The following is a 25,403-nucleotide window of genomic DNA, read 5'->3' as shown; positions in this document are numbered from 1 at the left end:
GACCCCTCCCCAACTATGCAATATAAAACAGGGATGACCTTACAGCTCACTAACCGGGATGTGTCAGAGTGCATTCAAAGTTTATCTTTTCTTTAGTCACATTTTCAGGCTGCAAATGGAATGAGCATCTCTCCAAAATCCGTCTCACAACTAAGGCCCATACCTGTTGTTTCTCTAATTCTGTTGGAAGAGGTGTTAGCGAATTTCTCAATCCCTTTTGGCAGTGTGGAGGGGAGGGGTAGGAGGCGAATCTAGAGGTGTGTTGGTATAGAATGGGAGAGGGATTGAAATAGATGCAGACATTTGACTTTTAATAGAAATGCAGTATCGAGGTGGGCATATTACTGAGAGGTTTGGATTTAGTACCTACGATTTCCGAACTAGCTGGTTTATGCAGTTAAAGTATTTCAGGTACGGTTAAAGCTGTTTTCTACAGCTCTCTTCAGAATTTGTTAAATAAATGTATTTCGGGCAGGCAGGAGGAGGGGCTGTTTCAGCAGAGACATTGCCCTGACTGTCACTTCTTTTGTCTCGGCCCGCCTCTCTCTCTCTCTCTCTCTCTCTCTCCCTCTCTAATTCTCCCTTTCTCAGTCAGGTCGGGCCGGGCTGTATAAAAGCAGAACGTGAAGCTGCTCTCCCACTTATTCAGCAGCGATTTGACTGAAGAATCATCATGTCTGGCAGAGGAAAAGGAGGGAAAGGACTGGGGAAAGGTGGAGCGAAGCGGCACCGCAAAGTGCTTCGCGATAACATCCAGGGCATCACCAAACCGGCCATCCGCCGCCTGGCTCGCCGTGGCGGTGTCAAGCGCATTTCGGGTCTGATCTACGAGGAGACCCGCGGGGTGCTGAAGGTTTTCCTGGAGAATGTGATCAGGGATGCTGTCACCTACACCGAGCACGCCAAGCGGAAGACGGTCACCGCCATGGATGTGGTGTACGCTCTGAAACGCCAGGGCCGCACTCTCTATGGATTCGGCGGCTGAACAACTCGACCCGACTCAAAAACAAAACCCAAAGGCTCTTCTAAGAGCCGCCCACAACCTCACATTGAGATCAAGTGACCTCAGAACCGGAGAGAGAAAGCGATATGTAGTTTTATAAAAACACAGCGATGTCATCTCCGCGTTTTACATTCAGAATACTATCGTGAGTCACACAAGGTTTCATGGTTTAACTTAGTTCGGTTTCCAGGAATTCAATTCCTTTCTATTTCTCGAAGCTCGACTCCATGCTTGGCTGACAGCTCCCAAACTAACAACGAGTTCACAAGATAAAGGCTCTCATTTATTATACTTTGATCAGGAGTAGCTATTTTGAGGCACATCATTCTCGCTTATTCGCACCATTTTCAGCCTTTTTTTTCATCGCTTTCTCTGAAACGTGACGGGCCCTGTGAGGTACCAGTATACGAACTTTATATGTATCAGCCTGTATCGATGCAGCATGCTGTCTAGTTCCAGGAAGCACTGAACAGAGCTTTATTCTGGCCTGTTTCAGAACGATCAATGAAAGAATCCGAATCTACACGGCAACGTTATGCAAATTTCGACTGGCCCCTGCCGCGGAATATGTTTAAAACTGATTTCGCTGCAAGCATGACACAGAATATTTCCGATTTACTGAGTGAAACATAAAATACTGTTGATCACCAAGATTCTGCATCCCAGGCCGAACGGAAGGTTGAAGTGGAAGTTGTGCTTTTGGTGCATGGTTTGGACTGTGAAGATGCATTTATGCATATTGTGGAAAATAGTTCCAATATTTAAACTTAAAGATATAATATGGTTAACATTAATGGAGCGCAAACCCCCCACACACAATGCCTCCCCCACCCATAAAACACTAGACACAGTGGCCGCACCATTCTCTCTTTAACATCAATAGCGTTTTGACATGAAGAAACCGATACCATTTATATGTGAGAACCAAAATTTCGCCCATCAATAGGAGTTTTATCCAGTCTGCTGTAAACCGATCAGGGAATGAATGACAATTTAAATCGTGTTGAGAGGCCGGACGTCTGATCTACGTACGATTTGGGAGTCGCAAACATTGAGACCTTGTGATATTGCATTGAGATTTATTTGAACTGCGTTCAAACTTGGTTTATTTTAAGGTCAGTTGCTCGTCCCTCTGAAATTGGCGGGCATTTTGTAATTGATGAACTGTCAGTTCCTGCTCCACCAATTAGGGCCCAGAGATCCTTGCAGCCCGCTGCTCTTTCCAAATTTCTCGGCGGGATTGCACTGCATCCAATCAGGAGAGGAGGGAGGTGGAAATGTTTCGTTTTCCTCCCACGTAAATCCTATTCTCCCGCTCACTCACTGACACTGTCTCCTCTCGACCCCTCCGCAACTATTCAATAAAACACAGGGATGGCTTTACAGCTCCCTAACCGGGATGTGTCAGAATGCATTCAATGTTTATCTTATCTTTGTTCACATATTCAGGGTGAGAGTCAGCAATAGAGTGAGCATCGCTCCAATGTCCGCCTTACAACCAAGGCCCATCCCTGCTGTTTCTCTCATTCTGTTGGTAGAGATGTTAGCGAATTTGTCAATCCCTTTTGGCAGTGTGGTGGGGAGGGGTCGGGGGCGAGTCTAGAGTTGTGTTGGTATGGAATAGGAGAGGGATTGAAATCGAAGTAGACATTTGACTCTTAATAGAAATGCATTATCGAGGTGGGGATATTACCTAGAGGATTGGATATAATACCTACGATTTCCGAACTAGCTGTTTTATGATGTTGAAGTATTTCACGTACGTTTAAAGCCTTTTTGTACAGAGCTCTTCAGAATTTGATAAATAAAAGTATTTCGGGCAGGCAGAAGGAGGGGCTGTATTATCAGAGACATTGCCCTGACTGTCACTCAGGCTGTCTCGGCCCACCTCTCTCTCTCTCTCTCTTTCGCTAACTCTCCCTTTCTCAGTTAGGTCGAGGCGGGCTGTATAAAAGCGGAACTGAAGCAGATCCCCCACTCATTCAGCAACGGTTTGACTGAAGAAGCATCATGTCTGGCAGGGGTAAAGGAGGCAAAGGACTGGGGAAAGGCGGAGCAAAGCGGCATCGCAAAGTGCTTCGCGATAACATCCAGGGCATCACCAAACCGGCCATCCGCCGCCTGGCTCGCCGTGGCGGTGTCAAGCGCATTTCGGGCCTGATCTACGAGGAGACCCGCGGGGTGCTGAAGGTTTTCCTGGAGAATGTGATCAGGGATGCTGTCACCTACACCGAGCACGCCAAGCGGAAGACAGTCACCGCCATGGATGTGGTGTACGCTCTGAAACGCCAAGGCCGCACTCTCTATGGATTCGGCGGCTGAACAAATCGACCCGACTCTATAACAAAACCCAAAGGCTCTTCTAAGAGCCGCCCACAACCTCACATTAAGAGCAAGTTTCCTCAGAACGGGAGAGGGAAAGCGATATGTAGTTTTATAAAAACACAGCTTTTTCATCTGCGCTTTTCCATTCACAATACTATCGTGAGTCACACAAGGTTTATTGGTTTAATTTAGTTCGGTTTTCAGGAATTCACTTCCTTTCTCCTTCTCGAACCTCGAATCGAAGCTTGGCTGGCAGCTCCCAAACCAACACCGAGTTCACAAAAAAAAGGCCATCATTTATTATAATTTGATCAGGAGTAGCTATTTTGAGACACATCATTCTCGCTTCATTGCACTATTTTCAACCTGTTTTTTTATCTTCGCTTTCTCTTCCTGAGTCTCTGAAACATGACAGGGCCTGGGAGGTACCAGTATACGAGCTTTATATGGATCAGCCTGTATCGATGCAGCATGCTGTCTAATTCCAGGAAGCACTGAACAGAGCTTTATTCTGGCCTGTTTCAGAACGATCAATGAAAGAATCCGAATCTACACGGCAATGTAAGGCAAATATTGAGTGACCCCTGCCGCGGAATATGTTTAAAATAGATTTTGCAGCAAGCATGACACAGTATATTTCCGATTTACTGAGTGAAACATAAAGTACTGTTAAACACCTCGATTCTGCATCCCAGGCAGGACGGAAGCGTGAAGTGGAAGTTGTGCTTTTGGTGCATGGTTTGCACTGTGAAGATATGTTTATGCATTTTGTGGAAAATAGTTCAAATATATAAACTTAGAGATACAAATGGTTAACATAAAGGGAGCGCAAACCCCCCACACACAACGCCTCCCCCACCCATAAAGCACTTGACACAGGGGCTACACCATTCTCTCTTTAACATCAATAGCTCTTTGACATGAAGAAACCGATAACGTTGATTAGTTTTATATGTGAGACCCAAAATTCCGCCCACCAATAGGAGTTTTATTCAGTCTGCTGTAAACCGATCATGGAATGAATGTAAATTTAATCCACGTTCAAAAGGAGGAAGTCGGTGCTGGGACCGAAATGGGACTCGCAAACATTGAGAACTTGTGATATTTGTGCATTGAGATTTATTTGATCTGCCTTCAAACTAGGTTTATTTCAATTTCCGTTACTCGTCCCTCTGAAATTGGCGCGCATTTTGAAATTGATGAACTGTCAGTTGCTGCTCCACCAATCAGGGCCCAGAAATCCATGCAGCCCCGCTGCTCTTTTCAAATTTCTCGGCGGGATGGCGCTGCATCCAATCAGGAGAGGAGGGAGGTGACGGACAATGTCTTAAATAGACAGACACAGAGCGGCTTCATCATTCTCAGAGTCTGTGTTCAACAGCGTTTGTTATCATGGCCAGGACCAAGCAGACAGCGCGCAAGTCGACCGGAGGGAAAGCTCCCCGCAAGCAGCTGGCGACCAAAGCTGCCCGCAAGAGCGCTCCAGCCACGGGCGGCGTGAAGAAGCCCCATCGCTACAGGCCCGGCACTGTGGCTCTGCGGGAGATCCGCCGCTACCAGAAATCCACCGAGCTGCTGATCCGCAAACTGCCCTTCCAGCGCCTGGTGCGGGAGATCGCTCAGGACTTCAAGACCGACCTGCGCTTCCAGAGCTCGGCCGTCATGGCCCTGCAGGAGGCCAGCGAGGCTTACCTGGTGGGGCTCTTTGAGGACACCAACCTGTGCGCCATCCACGCCAAGCGGGTCACCATCATGCCCAAAGACATCCAGCTGGCGCGCCGTATCCGCGGGGAGCGCGCCTAAACACCCCACCTCAGCACCAAGTGCGACAAAGGCTCTTTTAAGAGCCACCAAGTCGGTCAGAGAAAGAGCTGCCATCTCTTAACCACACCAGCACTTTAGCCTCTTAGGCCTACAATTTATTTTCCTCACTTTGTAAACCGGTAACTGACCTTTGTTCCCTTTACCGGATGTTTCAGAAGATCTGAGGTCATTTCAAAGGCGATTATTTTAATGATATGGGAACGTTTTCCCTAATAGAAGAGTTTGGGCATAAATAGATGCAGCACATACCCACTGATGTCCGTAACAAGTAAGAGTGCTAGCAGGATGCGTCTCACTCGAACCCACCCGTTCACAGATATCATCAGAAATGTTTTCATTGCGAAGCGATCGGAATGTTCACACATGCACTAAAACCCGGATTCAGTTCCACATGCAACGAAGGCTCTTTTAAACGCCACCTAGTCGGTCAGTGAAAGAGCAGCGACGTCTTATTAAATGCTCCAGCTCCTAAAACCCTCAGACCGACAATTTATTTTCATTCATTTTGTTTACCCGGTTCACTCCCTCTGTTGCATTTGGGGTTTTGAGTGGATTCTGTTTATATGTGTATGTAATTTCACATCATTTAATTAGAAATGGGACGAGTTAATTATTAAAGAACGTCTTTCTGAACATTGGCAATTGGTCATATATAGATGCAGCAGAGACTCCTGATGTCTGGATAAGGCAACAGCACCAGAGTCTCGTTGTAACCAGCGCTTTCACAGATCACATTAGAAATATCTCATTCCGAATCGATAGGGATGTTATCGCACATCCGGATAGAGAACAGGTCGCCCCTTTCACCGATTAAGTGAGTGGCTCTGAAAAGAGCCTTTGGGTTGTCAGTTTAAAGAATGGTCGCTTCACTTGGTCTTGGCGGCTGCAGAGGCGCCGGTTTTCTTGGGCAGCAGCACGGCCTGGATATTAGGCAGCACCCCGCCCTGAGCGATGGTCACCCCTCCCAGCAGCTTGTTGAGCTCCTCGTCATTGCGGACGGCCAGCTGCAGGTGCCTGGGGATGATGCGGGTCTTCTTGTTGTCCCGGGCCGCGTTGCCGGCCAGCTCGAGGATTTCAGCCGTCAGGTACTCCAGCACGGCGGCCAGATAGACTGGGGCTCCGGCACCCACACGCTCAGCGTAGTTACCCTTCCTCAGCAGCCTGTGAACGCGGCCCACCGGGAACTGCAGTCCGGCCCGGGAGGAGCGAGACCTGGCCTTGGACCGAGCTTTCCCACCGGTCTTTCCTCTTCCAGACATTGTAACAATCTCACACGCACTTTCACAGAGAATGCTGATATCCGCCTTCTTTCAGTTCTCTTATACCCTCTGGAGGAATGGTGGTGTGCTCAGAACTGATTGGTCAATTGTATTATAGCTCATAATATTCTTCATATTGCCAATCAGATCTCTGCTTCACTCACCAATCTGGATTCGCGACGAAATTGAATTCGGAAAGAAAGAGCGCCAAATCGTCAGTTACTAACCGTTTAAATATTTCATATTTGAAACTACCGCCAAAAAATAAATCAAAAGATAAATCGCACTGAAATCCTAATCGCTAATTCAGTTTTCAGTCCAAGAATGTAATTTTCACTCAACCTCTCTCTAATTTGTCTGGTCTGCATTTTACCTCTATCTGTTAGTTTCTAATTGGGAGCGTGGAGTTTCATGTAACTGACATCAAATGGAAATTCAAGACCCCAATTTAAGAGATTCCAATCCTTTGTTTTATTCAATATTGAAAATCCCACCGGCACATTTGTAAAACGATACATTTGTAAAACGATTTGGATACATGGATGAAGTTTCCACTGGCTGGGGGTCTAGAACAAGGGGTCAGAATCTCAGGATAGAGGGTAAATAGTTTAGGTGCTAATTTTTTCCCTCTACTAGTCAATATGTATTTCGTAAGTTAGATTTTAATATATTTTTGTTTTCTGAAATGTATTTCCACTAATATCTCCCATTTTCCATTATAGTCTCTCCCACACACTCATTCAAATATTCACAAACATGCTCACCTAGAGCCACAAACACTCACACACAAGCACGCAAATACAATGAAACACGGAGATGGAATGGCCAAAATCCATTATATTGTTTTATTCAATATTGAAAATCCCACCGGCACATTTGTAAAACGGCACATTTGTAAAACGATTTGGATACATGGATGAAGTTTCCTCTGGCTGGGGGTCTAGAACAAGGGGTCACAATCTCAGGATAGAGGGTAAATAGTTTAGGTGCTAATTTATTCCCCCTACTAGTCAATATGTATTTCGTAAGTTAGGTTTTAATATATTTTTGTTTTCTGAAATGTATTTCCACTAATATATCCCATTTTCCATTATAGTCTGTTTTTTTTATTTCATGCTAGTCAGCTACTAATACTTGAGTGTGATTTCACTCAATAACTTTCTATCTCTTGGATGTCCTGAAGAAAATAATTTTATATCTATCAGTGTCTTGTATGTGTATTATTTATGTCAGCCGTATTTATGTGAATGTGAATTATTTTTGTGTGTTATTAGTGATTTTTATTTTTCTATTTTTGTAACTTAGGTAACTGGAACAGAATCTTAACCTGAAACTAATCAGTTGTGTCTCACTATCTTGTTACATTTGACTAAGTGTCAACAGTTTAATTGCAATGTATATGTTCCTGCAAATTTGCAGCTGTGTATGTGTATGAGTAATATCTGCTCCTCAGCTACCAACCAAGCACTTATTTGCTTAGTTACTGTCAAAGGTCTGTGTATATACTAACAGATGTTGTGTGTGTGTTTGTGTTTGTGTGAATGATTGACCTTCATGAACTTTTGGCCATTCCATTTCAGTGTTTTCAGGTTCTTGTGTATGTGCGAGTGTTTGTGTCTGTAGGTGTGAATGTTTGTGAATATCTGCGAGAGTGTGCGTGGGAAAGCAAGTGCAATTTTGTTACTGTGTGCATCTGCTTATGCATCTGTGTTTGTAAGTGTGTGTGAGATCCTGTGGTTGCCTGTGTTTAAGTTTGTGTGTGCGTGTGTTTGTGTATGTGTGCAAGAGATCTTGCACACCTGTGTTTATGTATGAGTGTCTGTCAGTGTTTGTTTGCTTTGCATTTGTGTCTGTGTGTGTTAGTGCATGAGACTACGAGTGTGTGAGTGTTTGTGTGGGACTGTGCAGGCCCCATTTCTCATTTGTCTTTCTCTGGTACAGAATGCAATTATGGAATTAATTTTAATGAAATTTAAGTGTCTACCCTCTGACCATCAGCTGTGTTGGAATTAATTCCATATATCTCAGTTATTGTACTGATTGTCTACCTCAAATTTGTGCTCTGTGTAGCTGACTCCATTATTATACATGTGTAGATTTCATCTGTGCTTCATATGTATCCCTTGCATATGTGTGAAATCTATTTCTTCAATGCATTAATCTATTGCTGTTTCCCGGCTGTTTTGCAGATTTATACTTGGAACTGCTGTTCTGTTCCTACTCTGAGCAATAAATTTGCCTATGTCCATTCGAAGCAGAGGGTTGCATGATTATTTTAGATGCGGAATCAATACCTTGGTGCTAGTGCACAAAGGGAGTTGGTGGCGCTAAATTATATAATTATGAGATTGCAGGTGAGTGTGTGTGCTTGTGTGTGTGTGTTTGTGTGTGCATTTACCTGCCCATCTTTAGTTTTGGGATAAAATTCTTCCTTCTGCAGTATTATATAACGATATGTGAATGTGGAGTCACACTGTATCTTTCACTTTTTAACATCTTAACATGGGATTTATTCGTTTCCTTTCTGTGAATGGGGTTTTAAAATGCACCTAATTATTTGCTGCTGTGTGACTGAGTTTTGCTTAATAAATGTTTTTAATTGATTCTTGGCTTTACTCTGTATCTTTGACTCTCTGTAATGCACTTGTGGCTATTACTCAGCACCTGTCTGTGCCTGATTTGTGAGCATGCATCTTACATTCATTGTTTCTGACATATAATGCATATTTTACTTATTGCCCCTCATTTACAGGTATGTGGATGTGCAGATTTTATTCTCTATCTGTAATTTTGTGATATATCAGTGTGATTCATTTCCCTGTTGTTTGCATCAGGGTCAGAAATGTGAGCATGGAAAAATAATGCTGAAAATCAGGTTATGTTTAAATGAGTGAGAATTTAATCATTTGCTGTCAAACCCTGTTATAAGAAGGTGTGGTTCACTCTATGCTGATCATATTCTTGTATGACGATTCTCTATGCCTGCACACATCTTGTCGGTCATTGTCGATTTTGCTGTGAATATGTCAGCCTGTGTTGCTTGAGTGTGTCGTTCACATTGCAGCTTTCAATTCAGTGTGTAAGCCTGGACGTCCCCCGACCCTTACAATCCCCACAGCTCCGCCAGCTGTATCTCTTGGTCTTTGCTACCGGATGTTATATTTTAATCAGCAACTTACAGAGTTTGATACATTTTGAGGTGTGATTTTGCTCTAGCTAATAACATTGGATTTCTCTGTACTCAATCTCTTCCTACTTTGAAAAGTCGGATATGGAAAAATGATTTTATTCTACTCCGCTCTCTATATCTGGCATGTGTCAGTGTTTTTACAGTGTAAGGGTCTGCCCCGGTTACGGGAATCTAGCTTTCTTCTGTATCTGTCACTCCCACCTATGAGAGTGCTGTTATGTTATTCACTGTACTTGTCAATATCTGCTTTATGAAGTCGGCAGCACAGCGAAGCCGAATTTCACATTGGAAACGCATGAATGATCATCCTAATTGATTTTTTTTTTTAATCGTTATCCTTCTGTGCAGGGACTCGTTCTCTGAGTTGCATTGACAGATTGATCAATATACATCCACTGCAACAGGCGGTTATCAAACTATGGTCAACTGCTTGTAAGGCAGATATGTTAATCCTTGTCTGAACATCAGACTCTATCCTACGCTACACCCTCTGCACGTAGGAACACATCACACTATAGAGTGTTGCAGTTTTGAATTTGATTGATATACTTCATTGCATATATATGATTCTGTCATTTCCCCATTCCATCATCCAATTTAAAGTGCTTCTGCTGCATCCGTATGTTGTTGCATAGCTCATCCTCTGCCAGGAGATGGCAGCAGTTCACTATAACTTGGATCTGGCCTTTTCTGATCAAACATCTAGAAATCAATGGGCCTGATGCTGCACGTGAACCTGGCCAAGCTCACGTCTGTTAAAAAGACTACGACAGCGGCCAACTGCTTCCGCTCCATACAAATCGTCACAATGTGTTTTGTTCTGCAGTTGATGGCTTCTGTAATGCAATATTCACCCTAACTGGGTATTTCTCGGTCACTGGGATCCATGTATGTGTTTTATGCCATATCTGTTGTTTTCAAGCAAGGAAGATAGATATTGACCTGTAATTGACGGTCTTTGAGTTTCCTGTCACTGCGCGTGTTGACCGTTGCTGCGTGAGTGCGCTTTTTATTCAATACCTGTCAGATATTTTGACATAAGAGACTGTATCTTTTTGGTTACTTACCAGTTTTTTGATGTTGAGTTCTATACAGCTGTGTGCTTATTCTGTTACGTGAATTAGATTCCCCACCAAAAGCTCACCCCCACCGCAAAACCCCGCCCCTCCTGTCCCTCTAGTTCTCCGGGGTGTGGAAAAATGACTTTTTACCACGATCTCTGTCAGTTCCTGCTAAATGGGTGCCGGTGTGAGAGAGCCCCTGTGAAGTTCTGGTGCGTGGGCATTTATTTTATTATGTAGCAGTTAGTTGCTTGGAAGAGATGGGTGTTTTTTTTTTATTTTCTCTCCCCCTCTATTCGTCAGTATGTAGCATGTGAATGTGATTTTTTATTCTGCAATGCATCTGTTCATAACTGACATGTGAATATGGGTTTTTCTTGGCATTTGTCAACGCTTGGAATCTGTGTGGTGTGTGAATGTGAATATTATATTGGGTTATTCAGTGTCAAATGGGTCATTGTGTGTTTGAGTCTACCTCTCAGTTTCTGACATTTAAATGTGAAGATATCTTCAAATTATCAGTTCTTTTGTATGAGTGTCACCTACATTCTATACCTATTAATCCATTTTAAGCCAAACTAAGATTTACTCATTCTCTCAGTTAATGTTATGTTATTATGTACTCTCTGTTATGACTGACTGGACTTTTCTCTCTATCTGGCAGTTTCCAATGTATGAAAGTGCCAGCTGATTGGTCCACATCAGTTTAGGAAATCGATTTATTGCTTCATTCTGTACCTATCCAATTCTGCATGAGTTTTTTTTTAATTAACCACTTCTCACATGATAGTCTTCAATTTAACCTGTAGCTGAGAGACTCTGGTATGAAAGCCTCTGTTTTATTTGGACCTGACCCTTTCAAGTCTGCGTGTGTGTTATTGATTCCACCAGCAGGAGAAATAAGGAAAATCTGGTGGATGTGGTGGATTTGGATTTTCAGAAAGCTTCTGATAAAATCCCACTATAGAGGTTAGTGTAGAAAATGAAAGCACATGGGATTGGCATTAATATATTGGCATGGATTGAGAATTGGTTAGCAGAGCAGACACAAAGAGTAGGAATCAATGGATCTTATTTGGAGTGATAGACAATGACTCCATGGAGTAGTGAAGGGATCAGTGTTTTGGCCCCAGCTATTCACAATCTATAACAATAATTTGCCGGAGAAAACCAAACGTATTATTTCCAGGTTTGCTGACAACATGAAACTTGGTGGGAATGTCAGTGGTGAGGAGGATTCCAAGATCTTTCAAGGCAATTTAGACAAGTTGATTGAGTGGGTAAACACAAGGCACATGCTGTAGAATGTCGATTACAACATAAGAACAGAAGAAATAGGAACAGAAGTAGACCATCTGGCATCTCGAGCCAGTCTCACCATTGAGTAAGATCATGGCTGATCTCTTTGTGTTTCAATTCCCACAAAAACATCTAACCCCGATAACCTTTGATTAACTTACCTATTAAGAATCTATCTAACTCTGCCTTAAAACTCTCAACGACCCTACCTCCATCGCATTCTGAGGCAGAGATTTCCAAAGTCACACAGCCCCCGGAGCGATAAAAGAAATTTCGTCAATCTGCCCCAAAAAGGGTGACCTCTCATTTAAAAACAGTGACCCCTATTTCTGGAAACATCCTCTTGATGTCCACATTCTCAAGGCCATTCAGGATCTTGTATAATTCAATCAATCACCCCTCACTCTTCTAAGCCCCAGTGGAGCAAACCCAGTCTGTCCATCATTTCCTTATGAGAAAACCCACTTATTCCAGGTAACTATCTAGTAAAGCTCCTGTGAACCACCTCCTATTAGTGTGAAGTTATCCACATCAGTTGAAAAGACAGCATGGCAGAGTATTATATAAATGGTGATAGATTAGGAAATGTTCAACTAAAAAGGGAGCTGGGTTCCCATGCACACCAATCACTGAGAACAAGTATGCAGGTGCAGGAATGTATTGTCAAAATTCCATGTATGTACTGACAGATGCTTCTTGTCTGCGTGTTTCAGTGTATGCTGTGTGTATGTGTATGTATGTCCATGTTTGACATTCATGAACTTTTGGCCATTCCATTTCTGTGTTTCATAGTATTTGTGTGCTTGTGTATGAGTGTTTGTGTCTCTAGGTGACCATGTTTGGAAATATTTGCATGAGTGTGTGGCAGAGAAAGTGCAAGTTTGTTTCTGTGAGCATTTGTTAATGCATATGTGTGTTTGTGCGAGTGTGTGTGCTTCTGTGTGTGTGAGGGCCAGTGTGTAATTTTGTGTGCCTGTGCATGTTTAGGTGTTTGTTTGTCTTTGTATTTAACAGAAGGTGTGTGTATATGTGATATTAGTATGTTTATGAGTGTGAGTGTTTGCCTTGCATGTTTGTCTGTGTTTTATTGTATGAGTCTGCGAGTGTGTGAGTGTTTGTGTGGGAGTGTGCAGGGATCATTTGCCATTTGAATTTCTCTGGTACAGAATGCAGCTTTGAAATTAATTTTATTGAAATTTAAGTGTCTACACTGTGAATGTCAGTTTTTATGAAATTAATTCCCTGAATCTCAGTTATGTTCTGTACATCATAGGTATCCCATGCATGTTTGTGAAAACTATTTCCGCAATGCATTAATCCAGTATTGTTTCCCAGCTCTTATGTGGCTTTAAATATTAAAAATTCATTTCTCAAAGACAGATTTTATTCATTTGTTTTGAGTCAGCTAAGGTGTAGCATTCAGGCTTCAAATTGGCAAAAGTATTTTTGAATGATAACGAGACAATTGAACTCACATGCTGTGTATGCCATAACCGAATGATTCATTTTGTAATGATTTAACGTTTTGAATCACAGTTAGAATATTGACCTGGCATGTATTGGGTATTCATACTGTATTAATTAAAATTACATTTTTCTTTATTCCAGATTTTGCATGAAATTTTTGGAGGGGAAATTCAATCTGTTCTTCTGTGAGGTCCCACAATAAATTCTTAGGATAATTTTATGCATTTCAGTCAGTTGGTCTATCTGTGGCTAAGACTGCACTTTTCTGAAATTAATGAGCTGCCTGTTAATCTGATAAGATTAGTAGTTTTGGAGTGAGATTGATGGACCGACCATTCTGTGTGCTCAGGGAGTGTGAACTGGGGATAAATACTATCGCTCTCCTGTTGTATTTGACTGTTGCATTGGACACGTCTCCTGAAACTTAAGATCAAAGTGAATCTGATTCCTGCTCTCTGTGATGAGGAACTGCTGTTCTGCTCTGTTCTTTGAACAATAATGTGCCCATGTCCATTCGAAGCAGAGAGCTGCATCATTATTTCAGCCGGCGAAAAAGTACCTTGTCCCTGGTGCACAAGGGGAGATGGTAGCGTAATGTTATATCATTATGAGATTGCTGGTGAGTGTGTGTCTGTGCATGTGTTTTTGTGTGTGTGTGTGTGTTTACCTGGCACTCTTTCCTATGGGAGAAATTTCTTCTTGTGCACTGTTGATATTACAATATGTGAATGTGTGATCACACTGAATTTTTGACTTTTTAACATCTTATGATGGGGTTTATTCATTCCCTGTCTGTGCATAGGCATTTTACAATGCACCTAGTTATTTGCTGCTGTGTGACTGTGTGTTTTATTTTATAAATGTTTGTAATTGATTCTGGGCTTTACTCTGTATCTTTGACACTCTGTAATGCACTTGTGGCTACCATTCTGCACATGCCTCTGCCTGAATGGTGAAGATGCATCTTACATTGATTGTTTCTGACATGTCATGCATATTTTACTCATTGCCTATCCGTTACTGGTATGTGGATGTGCAGATTTTATTCTGTATCTGTAATATTGTGATATGTCAGTATGATTCATTTTCCTGTTGTTTGAGTCAGGCTCAGAAACCTGAGCATGGCATAGTTGAATTGACATTGGGCTAGTAATCTGGAGACACATGGTAATGCTCTGGGTTTGAACCCTGCCACGGGAGATCATGGAATTTGAAATCAATAAAAGTATGATTTGAATTAATGATCACCATGAAACCATTGTCGATTGTGGTAAAACAAAACCCTTCTGGATCATTAATATACTTTAGAGAAGGAAATCTGTCATCATTGTACATGTGACTCTAGACTCACACTTAAATGCCATCTGAAATGGCCTAGCTAGCCACTCAATTCTAACAAAGGCTACAAAGAGGTCACTGACAAAGGCAAAATTATCCATGTTGACCCTGAAGGAGAAGGGCAGCAGATAGATGAAAATACCATCACCTGGAAGTTCCCATCCAGGGCACTCACCTTTCTGACTTGGATATATGCTACTATTGCTGGGGCAGAATCCTGGAAATCCATCCCACAGAACTGTGGGTGTACCTACACAAAAGGGACTGCAGTGGTTCAAGAAATCAGCTCACCACTGCCTTCTCATTTGCAATTAAATGCAGGCTCAGCCTGCGAAGTCCACATCTCAGGAATGAATAAAATAAAAGTATGAAATTGTATGAGATCCTTGGTATTAAATGTAATGTGTTGCTTTTTGAATGTTGGGTACATTCATTGATTAATTGTGTAAATTTCAATCAGCTTTATTACCTGATATTTAAATTGCAGCCAATGTTCCATTCTTGTGACATGCATGGAGTACACTCCAATCTGATAATGGCTGTGAGTTTGGACTGATATTGGTGGACCTGCCATTCAAAGGTACTGAGTAGGAGTGTAATGTGATTATTCCAACCATCTCCTCAACCCCGACCCCCTCTGAGTGTTTGACTATTGAATTGAGCACATGTATCTGGTATGTCTTCAATTTGACTCTGAATATTACTGTTCGTGGTGACGGTGGAAATGATGTTCTGTCTGTATCTCAGCATTCTGTGAGTAATATCATACCTGCTGTCAGTTAGAAGGAGACGCCTGCATTTTAATTTGGCTGGGGCAATCATCAGCTTGAAACTGATCCCTTCATGTACTTGCCTAGAGGAAGAAACATATCTCTTGTAACTCAAGATCAGAGGAGGCATTTGAAAGAACTTAGATCAATGTAAACTTTTAACTGAGAATCAATTTTTATAACGCTCTACAAATCATACGGAAAATTAAAATAGTACAATGTCTGATTCCACTTCAGCACCCTGCTTTGGTACTTTTCCAACAACTGTGTGACATTCAGAAACAATCCTGACCTGCTCTGATCCAAGGATGTCAATACCCGAGGGGACAGAGACATTGATGCAGGTCAGGTTTCAATCTCCAGCTCCCATTGTAAGAGCCGTCAACTGAAACCAACAGCCGCTGCTACAATGTTTCTATAACACTTATCACTTGAAAAGATGGTCCCTGCGATAGGTGAAATTTACATGATTGTTCCCTATCCTCACTGTCCGCCTGTTCCCACTGTCCACTGTCCAAATGACGAGAAGTTGCATGAATCAGCCGCTATACTAGGAATATACATTACAGCATTGAGGAGAGAAAATCCCAATAGTTTTCAATTGCAGCTTCCTCAGGTTCTGTCTCCCTCAGCCCCAGAAAGGCCTCTCCCCGTCCACCCGCTCACTCCAAATTCCGGAACTCGGTCCCGCTTCGCTCCGCCTCTTACAAACAGCCCGCGGGTCTCCTCGAACTTACCCCAAGTCAATGTTGATTTGTGTTTCTGCTCTAACAAACCGCTGCACTGCTGGAATCAGAACGCTGTTTACTCGCTTACCCGGGCCCTAATATTTCCATTTCTATCTGTTTGAAACAAAGGTCTCCCCCTCACTGAGTGAAAAGCTTTCAATGGCGGAGACGTGGTGAAAGGAAGCGCATGCGCTCTTCAAGTTATGTCTGAGAAACTTAAGGACCGCAATGCGCAAGCGCTTACCTGGAATCGACGTCACAGAATCAACGTCTTTTGCTCCTCCCCTCAGTCTATGTTCTCCAGCTTGAGCATCACTACTGGGGCAATGTGGAACGGGCAGAGTTTTAGGGAAAACAAAAACAGAATTACCTGGAAAAACTCAGCAGGTCTGGCAGCATCGGCGGAGAAGAAAAGAGTTGACGTTTCGAGTCCTCATGACCCTTCCTGCTGGAAATCCAAAACAAAAACAGAATTAGCTGGAAAAGCTCAGCAGGTCTGGCAGCATCGGCGGAGAAGAAAAGAGTTGACGTTTCGAGTCCTCATGACCCTTCCAGTTTTAGGCAGTTGGGCGATGCCTGTATGAAGTTCAAAGTTATATGGTTCCCTGCAGCATTTTTGCTGTTCATTCACCGCTTTAGTGAATATATGTAGGAAAAAAAAAATGCTGGAAAAACTCAGCAGATCTGACTATATCTGTGCAGAGGAAGACTGTCTTTGTCCCCACAGATGGTGTCAGCCCTGATGAAGTTTCCCAGTATGTTTTGATATTGTTTCAGATTTCCAGCATCTGCAGAATGTTGCCTTTATCCCAGTAAATCTACGTGTTTGCGTGACCGCGCAGAAGTTCATATCTGATCTCAAAGAACCCAGTTTAATAGAAACAGATTGAAACTGTCAATCACTTAGTGTCATATGGAACAATTTTTGGCGAATTATTCCAGAGAGCTCCAGAGGTTATCGAACGTGACATTTCAGATACAATTCACCTCAATCTCTGGCATTTTCCTCTTTGTGTGATAGAAATGTGTCTGCCTCTGGACCAGTATTAGCTGGAGCTGAATCGCGTGAAATCTCACTGCTGTCAGTTTTAAATTAGTTTTAACGATCAGGTTCAGAATCTTCGGTGTTTCAAAAAGAAAACCTGCCAATCTTCTAAGTTCCAATGATTATAATTCAACTTGCTCAAAATTCCCTCATCAGTCAACAATATCATTCCAGGACTCATTATCATTCACTGAACTATTTCAAGAGAAGTATATCCCTCTATGGTGACCGCCGGTATTTGCAACACAATTATTAATTGTGATTTGCGCAAATTCTTTCGAAACGCTGATAATGTGTCTGCCTTCATCCGATGATAGATATGAGGACCAGTCGCTGTTAAGTTGACACATGGTAGGCACAGAGAGACTATTCTCTCTCTCGTTATCTCTCCCACACAGAATCACGGAACCAAAATGCAAAATAGGCCCTTCGTAGCCACGAGTCTTCACAGACACATGAGAAACACCTGACCTACCAACCAAATCCCATTTACCATAAATTGGCACCTTGAATGTTCTGAGGTGCCAAGTGCCCATCCAGGTACTTTTTAAAGGATGTGAGGCAACCTGCATCCACGACCCTCCCAGGCAGCTTATTCCAGACCCTCACCACCCTCTGGGTAATTTTTTTTTCCACACATCCTCCCTAAACTTCCAGCCCCTCACTTTGAATTTATGCCCTTTTGTGACTGACCCTTCAACTAAGGGGAACAACAGCTCCCTATGCACCCTGTCCATTCCTCTCATAACCTTGATCAGGTCACCGCTCAGTCTTCTCTGCTCCAACATAAACAACCCAAGTCTATCCGTCCTCTCTTCATAACTTAAATATTTCATACCAAGACAACATCCTGTGAATCTCCTCTGCACCCCTCCAGTGCAATCACATCCTTCATTTAATTTGGCGACCAGAACTGCACAAACTATTCAAGCTGTGACCACACCAAGATTCTATACAACTCCAACATGACATCCCTACCTTTGTAATCTATGCCCCGATTGATAAAGGCAATTTTCAGATCTGAATTTTTCAACACCTCACTAACATGCCCCTCCGCCATCAGAAATCTATGGACACACAAGCCAAAGTCCCTTTCTTCCTCAGAACTTCCTAGTGCCATGCCATTCATTGAATACTGCTTTGTCAAATTACTACTTCAAAAGTGTATATCCTCACAATTTTGAGGGTTAAGTTCCATCTGCCACTTATCTGCCTTTTTGACCATCCCATCTACATCTTCCTGTAGCCCAAGACACTCAACCCCACTGTTAAACACCCGGCCCATTGTTGTGTCATCCGCAAACTTACTAATCCTACACCACACATAGTCATCTATGTCCTTTTTATAAATGACAAATAATAGGGGACTGAGAACAGATCCCTTTGGTGTGCCACTGGGCACTGGCTTCCAATCACTAAAGCATCCTTCTGTCATCATCCTCTGCCTCCCACAACTAGGCCAATCTTGAATCCACGTTATCAAATTATTTTTAATCCCATGTGCATTTGCCTTTTTATAAGTCTCCCATGTGGGACCTTGTCAAATGCTTTGCTGAAATCCATATGAACTACATCAACTGCAGTACCCTCATCTACCCACCTCGTTACCTCCTCAAAAAAGTCAAACAAATTTGTTAGGGAAGATCTGCCACTGACAATGAAATGCTTAATATCCCCAATCAAAAATTGCCTCTCCAAGTGCAGATAATTATTATGCTTCAGAAATTTCTCCAATAGTTTACCTCTCACTGACGTGAAAATCACTAGTCTCTTGTTCGCTAGCTTATCTCCACAACCCTTCTTAAAAGCAAAACCACATTAGCTGTTCTTCAGTCCTCGGGCACCACCACCGTGCCCAGAGTGGAATTAAAAATTCGGGTCAGAGCCGCAGTCATCTCCTCCCTTGCTTCCCTCTGCAGTCTGGGGCAAAAATCATCCGGACCTGGAATATTTGTCCACTTTGAAGCCTGCCAACACCTCCAATGCCTTGTCACTCCAGATATCAATTTGCTTAAGAACCTTGCAAACTCTTTCGCCTAGTTAGACACCTTCATCCTCATTCGCTTAAGTGACGATGGATTTGAAGTACTCATTCAAGGCTCTAGCTATTTCCTCTGGCTCCACCCATAGATTGCCCAGGTGGTCTATTATCGGCTTTACTCTTTGCCTGGTTATACCCTTCCCATTCATATACTTATAGAATATCTTCGGATTTTCCCTACCTTTACCAGCCAGAGCTTTCTCATATCCCCTCTTTGTTCTGCTTTTAGCCTTCTTAAGCTCCACCCTGCAATATCTATATTCCACTATTGCCTCTGATGATTTGCTCCCTTTGTACCTGCTAACAGCCTCCCTTTTCCTTCTCATCGTATCCTGAATATATCTGGTCACCCATAATTCTCTGGGCATGTTAATCCTTCCTGTCACCATAGAGGGAACATGTTGAGCATATAGGCTCCCCATTTCATTTTTGAAACCACCCCGCCCGCAACTGATCCTCTGTAGATTTCCTCACAACTAACTCTTCCCAGTCTACTTTGGTAAGATCGTGCTTTATTTTAAAAAAATCCACTCTACCCGAATTCAAAACATTTTTTTTCTTGCAACTTTTCGATTTTTTTCCATAAGAAACTTACTCTGTACCATGTTGTGGTAGCTATCACTAAAATGCTCGCCCACCAACACTTCAGCCTCCTGTCCGTGTTCATTCCCCAGAATTAGGTCCAGCTATGCACCATCACTTTTAGAACTCTCTTCATATTGACCTAAACAGTTCTCATGTACACATTTCAAGAAATCCACTCCGTCCAAGCCCTTAACAATATGTCTATCCCAAAAAATTTTGGGATTGTTAAAATCACCTAATATAATTACCCTACTGCTATCGTTTCACAAACCTCCACAACCTGTACACATAATTGCTCCTCAATTTCCTGCTGACTATCTGGGAGTCTATAATTAACACTTAATAACGTGGTTGACCCTGTTTAATCCTAAACGCTACTATCAAAACTTCATTAGATGCAGCCTCACTGAAGTAACTGACGTCTTAATTAATAATGCAACGCGCCCTCCACTTTGACCAAACCCCCCCCCCCCCCCCCCCCCCCCCCCCCCCCCCCCCGTCTCGTCTGAAGATGCTATATCCCGGAATGTTGAGCTGCCAATCCTGCCCTTCCCTCAACCACATCTCCCTGATGGCTACTATATCATAATTCCACGTGTCAATCCTCACCCTTAACTCATCTGTTTTACCTGCAATACTCCTGGCACTAAAGTAGAGGCCATCCAGCCTTGCCTTACTCCCTTGAAACTTATTGCAGCTGTACTCCCTCTGACTTAATTGTTTTACTGGAGTCTCATGTGTCCCCATTCTGCTAACATTCTCCCCCTGCCAAATTAGTTTAAATTTCTCACAACAGCATTAGCCTAACTGCTTGTGTCGCACTCTGACTCTCTCTGTCTCTCTCTCTCCCACTATCTATCTCTCTCTCATTCACGATTGCTTCCACTCTCTCTTTACACTCTTGCTCACTTTCGCCAACCCATCGCTCTACATCTGGTACTGAGAATGATACTGATGCTGTGATCCGTACTCCAATAATATGCGTGACACAGTCAGTGTTCTCCACCTTCTCAGAAATTCAGGTCTGACATTTCATCTGATTATCTCTAATAAGAAAATCGAAGCGTTTCCACAAAATCTCTGCCACTGCCAGGAACGTGACTATCCGCGAGTGCATGTTCATGCATAACTTGCCCCGCTCTGTTTGTTGCGATAGGTGTACATTGCAAACTGTGAAATTGTGACTGTCAGTTCTGGAGGAGCAACATAAACAGGGAGTTCTGGAGGGACAGGGAGGAGATAATTTATATTGTCGCCAGAGATAAATATTTGATGTGAGCTATTCAGATAATAGCCTGAAGTCACATATGATTGGATCCTCCACGGAATCTGCGAATCAGACAATCTGCGGGTCCCATGTGATTTATTTTTTCTGAATTTACAATCTTCAGCAAATTAATAGAAAGACGAGCAAAGTTCGAAAAGAGGGGTAATTATCTCCTGAGACCCTTTCATTAGACAGTGGTTTCAGACTGTGAAGATGGAGATGTGAATATTGTGTAAGAGAGCGTTGGAAGAGGGAGTGCGAGTCAGAGGAATGAAACTGTGCTTGTGTGTCCGTCCTGATCATGATATTTTCGAGTCCCGCTTGCCTTAAATAAAAATATTTCCCATTCACAAATTTCCCCTGTTCCCCAGCTTAACCCCAAAGTGAGATTTCAAAAGGATTTCTGTGTTGTTTTCTAGATTTCAGTCTAAAAGTAGAGGACAATTCAGCGATCGGGTGAAGGAGCGGCAGTAAATCCGTTTTTAGTCGAAATGGGAGTCTTCAATTCGGGTGAAATATTTTCGACAGCAAACATGACAATGTCAGAGATAAGAAGGATTCAGTCTGGGACACTGGAGAGCCGGAATTTCCATGGAATTGGGGAGTTTGTGAGGAGAGAGAAACACAGAGAGGCAGCAGCAGCCTAGAGCTGACAGCAGCTTGTCTCCGCCCCGTCCGCTCGCTGCCTTTAAGTTGCTCAGTGCCGCCACCAGCGGATTCATTTCTCACCCCGTTCACGTTGACAGAGACACTTTTTTGTGCAGAGTCCCGGAACATGACCGACACCGCAGACGCCGAAACTGCTCCTCCAGCCGCTCCTGCCGCCCAGGTCAAGAATCCCAAGAAGAAGAAGAAGGCGGCTCCCCGGAGCGGAGCAGCCGGTCCCAAGCTGGGCGAGCAGATCCTCAAGGTTGTGGCGGATTGCAGCGATCGCAAGGGGATGTCGCTGCCCGCCATCAAGAAGGCGCTGCGCGGCAAAGGGCTGGATGTGGATAAACTTGGCTCCCAGATCAAGCAAAGCATCAAGAGGAATGTGAAGAATGGCTTCCTGGTCCAGGTCAAGGGCACGGGCGCCTCGGGATCCTTCAAAGTCCCTAAGAACACAGCCCCGGGGACAGTGGGGAAGAAGGCGAAGGCAGCAGCTGGCAAGAAATCTCCAGTGAAGAAAGCGGCAGCCACGAAGGTGACAGCAAAGAAAGCAGCGGCCAAGAAAACACCTGTCAAGAAAGCAGCATCCAAGAAATCCCCAGCGAAGAAAGCAGCAGCCAAAAAATCCCCAGCCAAGAAAGCAGCAGCCAAGAAAACTCCAGCCAAGAAGGCGGCAACTCCAAAAAAGCCGGTGAAGAAAGCAGCCCCCAAGAAAAAGTCTCCTGCCAAGAAGGTGACAGGCGTCAAAAAAGTGGCGAAAGCGAGGGCCAAGCCCAAAACGAGATAAACAAAGGCAGGAAAGAAGGGAAAGGTCCCAGCAAATTGTGAACCTCTGAACCCAAAGGCTCTTCTCAGAGCCACCCACTTTTCACATGAAAGAGCTGATCCCCTGATCATTTGATCCCTGTCTCGGAGTTGGGAGCAGATTTCAGATGGAAATGTTTCTTTTTCCTCCCACGTAAATCCCATTTTCCTGCTCACTCACTGACACACTCTCAACTCGACCCCTCCCTAACTACGCAATAAAACTCAGGGATGACGTTACAGCTCCCTAATCGGGTTGTGTCAGAGTGCATTCAATGTTTATCTTTTCTTTATTCACATTTTCAACGTGAGAGTCAGCAATAGAGTCAGCATCGCTGCAAAGTCCGCCTCACAACTAAGGCCCATACCTGTTGTTTCTCTAAATCTGTTGGAAGAGATGTTAGCGAATTTCTGAATCCCATTTGGCAGTGTGGAGGGGAGGGGTAGGAGGCGAGTCTAGAGGTGTGTTGGTACAGAATAGGAGATAATTTGAAATAGATGCAGACATTTGACTCATAATAGAAATTCAGTATCGAGGGAATGATATTTTTGAGAGGATTGGATTTAATACCTACGATTTTCGAACTAGCTGGTTTATGATCTTGAAGTATTTCAGTTACGTTTAACTTTTTCTGTACAGCTCCCTTCAGAATTTGATAAATACATGTATTTCGGGGAGGCAGAAGGAGGGGCTGTTTTACAAGAGACATTGCCCTGACTGTCACTCAGGCTGTCTCGGCCCGCCTCCCTCACTCTCTCTCTCTCTCTCTCTCTCTCTCTAAGTCTCCCTTTCTCAGCCAGGTCGGGTCGAGCTGTATAAAAACGGAACGTGAAGCTGCTCCCCCGCTCATTCAGCAGCGATTTGACTGAAGAAGCATTATGTCTGGCAGAGGGAAAGGAGGCAAAGGTCTGGGAAAAGGCGGAGCGAAGCGGCACCGCAAAGTGCTTCGCGATAACATCCAGGGCATCACCAAACCGGCCATCCGCCGCCTGGCTCGCCGTGGCGGTGTCAAGCGCATTTCGGGCCTGATCTACGAGGAGACCCGCGGGGTGCTGAAGGTTTTCCTGGAGAATGTGATCAGGGATGCTGTCACCTATACCGAGCACGCCAAGCGGAAGACGGTCACCGCCATGGATGTGGTGTACGCTCTGAAACGCCAGGGCCGCACTCTCTACGGATTCGGCGGCTGAACAAATCTACTTGATTCTATAACAAAACCCAAAGGCTCTTCTAAGAGCCGCCCACAACCTCACATTGAGAGCGGAGTCCTCTTTAGGGGTGATGAAGAACTTAATCTTTGTATTTTTAATACGAGGTATAGCTTTGCTACCAATGCGTCCACTTTTCACAGCACCATCGTGAGTCACAAAAATGCCATGGTTTAATTTAAACCAGTTTTCAAAAATTAGCTTCCTTTCTACCTCCCGAATGTCGACTCCAAACTTGACTTAACACCACGGCTGTACTCAAGCTAAGGTCGAAGTTGGTCAGAATTAGCTATTCTCAAACATTGCATTCCCCTTCGTCACTCTATTTTAACTGTTTTTATTCACATTGTTTTTGGTTCATGGGTCCTTAGCGCCACTCAGGGCTTGGAAGCTACCATTAGCGGAGGTTTATATGAATCAGCCGGAATCGATGTAGCATGTTGTCTGGTTCCAGGTTGCAATGAACAGCTTTATTCTGGCTTGTTTCAGAACAGTCAGATAAAGAATCCGAATTCAAGACGGGTTATAAGGCAGACATTGACTGTCTCTTGCTGCCGAATATATTCAGATCAGATTCTATAGCAGGCATGAATCAAGCTATTATCGATTTGCAGACCTGAAAATTAAAACTACCCTTAATCACCTCTATTCTGCAACACAGGCCGAACAGAAGGTCTGAATAGATAGTTGCTTGATGGCCGCCATAGACACGATGGACCGTAGAGCCTGTTTCTATGTTGTATAACATTATGACTCTAACAGAAGCGAAAACTTGAAGCTCTGCTCTTGGCACTCGGTTTGCAATGTAATAAACATGCATAGAGGAATATAGGTGAAAGAGACTTTGAATGAAAGTGGGGTATGTTTATCTCCTTTAACCTGAGGTCCGCCGAGCTAGGGGACATGGTTGTGATGTGCAATCAAACGCAAGACACATTGAAACTGAAATGAGAGAGGGATGCACTTTCCGCCAGCTCATTTTAGCTAATCCAATAATTAGAACATAAAAGTTCAACAATGTAAATTTCGACCATTACGCGTTTTAAAAAAACGGTCTGCAAGCACCCCTCCCCCATAAAGACCCCGCCGCGCACCCATTCAGCGGCAGAAACAGGAACCACGCCATTTTCTCTTTCACTTCACCAACGCGTTGACATGAATAAACCGATAACATTCAAAAGGTTTATGTGTGAATCCCATATTTTCACACGTCAATAGGAGCTTTATTCCAGCCTGTTGCAAACCGACCAGGGAATGCATTAGAATTTAATCCGAGTTCCGATGCAGGAAGTCGGAACCTGGATCAAAAAATGGGAAACACAACCATTGAGATTTTATTATATTTTATAATTCAGATTGACTTTTCCTGCCTTCAAACTAGGTTTATTTTAATGTCAGTTACTCGTCCCTCTGAAATTGGCGGGCATTTTGAAATTGATGAACTGTCAGTTGCTGCTCCACCAATCAGGGCCCAGAAATCCATGCAGCCCGCTGCTCTTTTCAAATTTCTCGGCGGGATTGCGCTGCATCCAATCAGGAG

At 43.5% G+C, this 25,403-nt stretch overlaps 3 protein-coding genes across 3 annotated transcripts; 2 read left to right on the top strand and 1 right to left on the bottom strand.

Moving 5' to 3' along the window:
- Window positions 1–673: 673 nt before the first annotated feature.
- LOC121274919 lies at window positions 674–23,845 on the top strand. Its single transcript, XM_041182298.1, has 6 exons — window positions 674–980; window positions 1,500–1,572; window positions 3,025–3,274; window positions 4,694–5,049; window positions 9,812–9,820; window positions 23,527–23,845. The coding sequence occupies exons 1-6, from the start codon at window positions 674–676 to the stop codon at window positions 23,843–23,845; spliced, it is 1,314 nt and encodes a 437-aa protein (XP_041038232.1).
- On the top strand, window positions 3,014–3,325 carry LOC121274887 (histone H4). The gene has a single exon (XM_041182277.1). The coding sequence runs from the start codon at window positions 3,014–3,016 to the stop codon at window positions 3,323–3,325; it is 312 nt and encodes a 103-aa protein (XP_041038211.1).
- On the bottom strand, window positions 6,007–6,489 carry LOC121274876 (histone H2AX). The gene has a single exon (XM_041182266.1). The coding sequence runs from the start codon at window positions 6,409–6,411 to the stop codon at window positions 6,019–6,021; it is 393 nt and encodes a 130-aa protein (XP_041038200.1). The 5' UTR covers window positions 6,412–6,489; the 3' UTR covers window positions 6,007–6,018.
- Window positions 23,846–25,403: the final 1,558 nt, after the last annotated feature.

Source organism: Carcharodon carcharias (assembly GCF_017639515.1).
Source record: "Carcharodon carcharias isolate sCarCar2 chromosome 39 unlocalized genomic scaffold, sCarCar2.pri SUPER_39_unloc_1, whole genome shotgun sequence".
Classification (NCBI taxonomy): Eukaryota; Metazoa; Chordata; class Chondrichthyes; order Lamniformes; family Lamnidae; genus Carcharodon; species Carcharodon carcharias.
This window is presented reverse-complemented; position numbering and strand designations above follow the sequence as displayed.

Coding starts and splice junctions, on each gene's coding strand:
- LOC121274919 (XM_041182298.1), top strand. CDS start 674: ATGTCTGGCAGAGGAAAAGGAGGGAAAGGACTGGGGAAAGGTGGAGCG. Junction 981..1,499: donor CACTCTCTATGGATTCGGCG/GCTGAACAACTC, acceptor GGCCTGTTTCAG/AACGATCAATGAAAGAATCC. Junction 3,275..4,693: donor CAGTCACCGCCATGGATGTG/GTGTACGCTCTG, acceptor CATCATTCTCAG/AGTCTGTGTTCAACAGCGTT.
- LOC121274887 (XM_041182277.1), top strand. CDS start 3,014: ATGTCTGGCAGGGGTAAAGGAGGCAAAGGACTGGGGAAAGGCGGAGCA.
- LOC121274876 (XM_041182266.1), bottom strand. CDS start 6,411: ATGTCTGGAAGAGGAAAGACCGGTGGGAAAGCTCGGTCCAAGGCCAGG.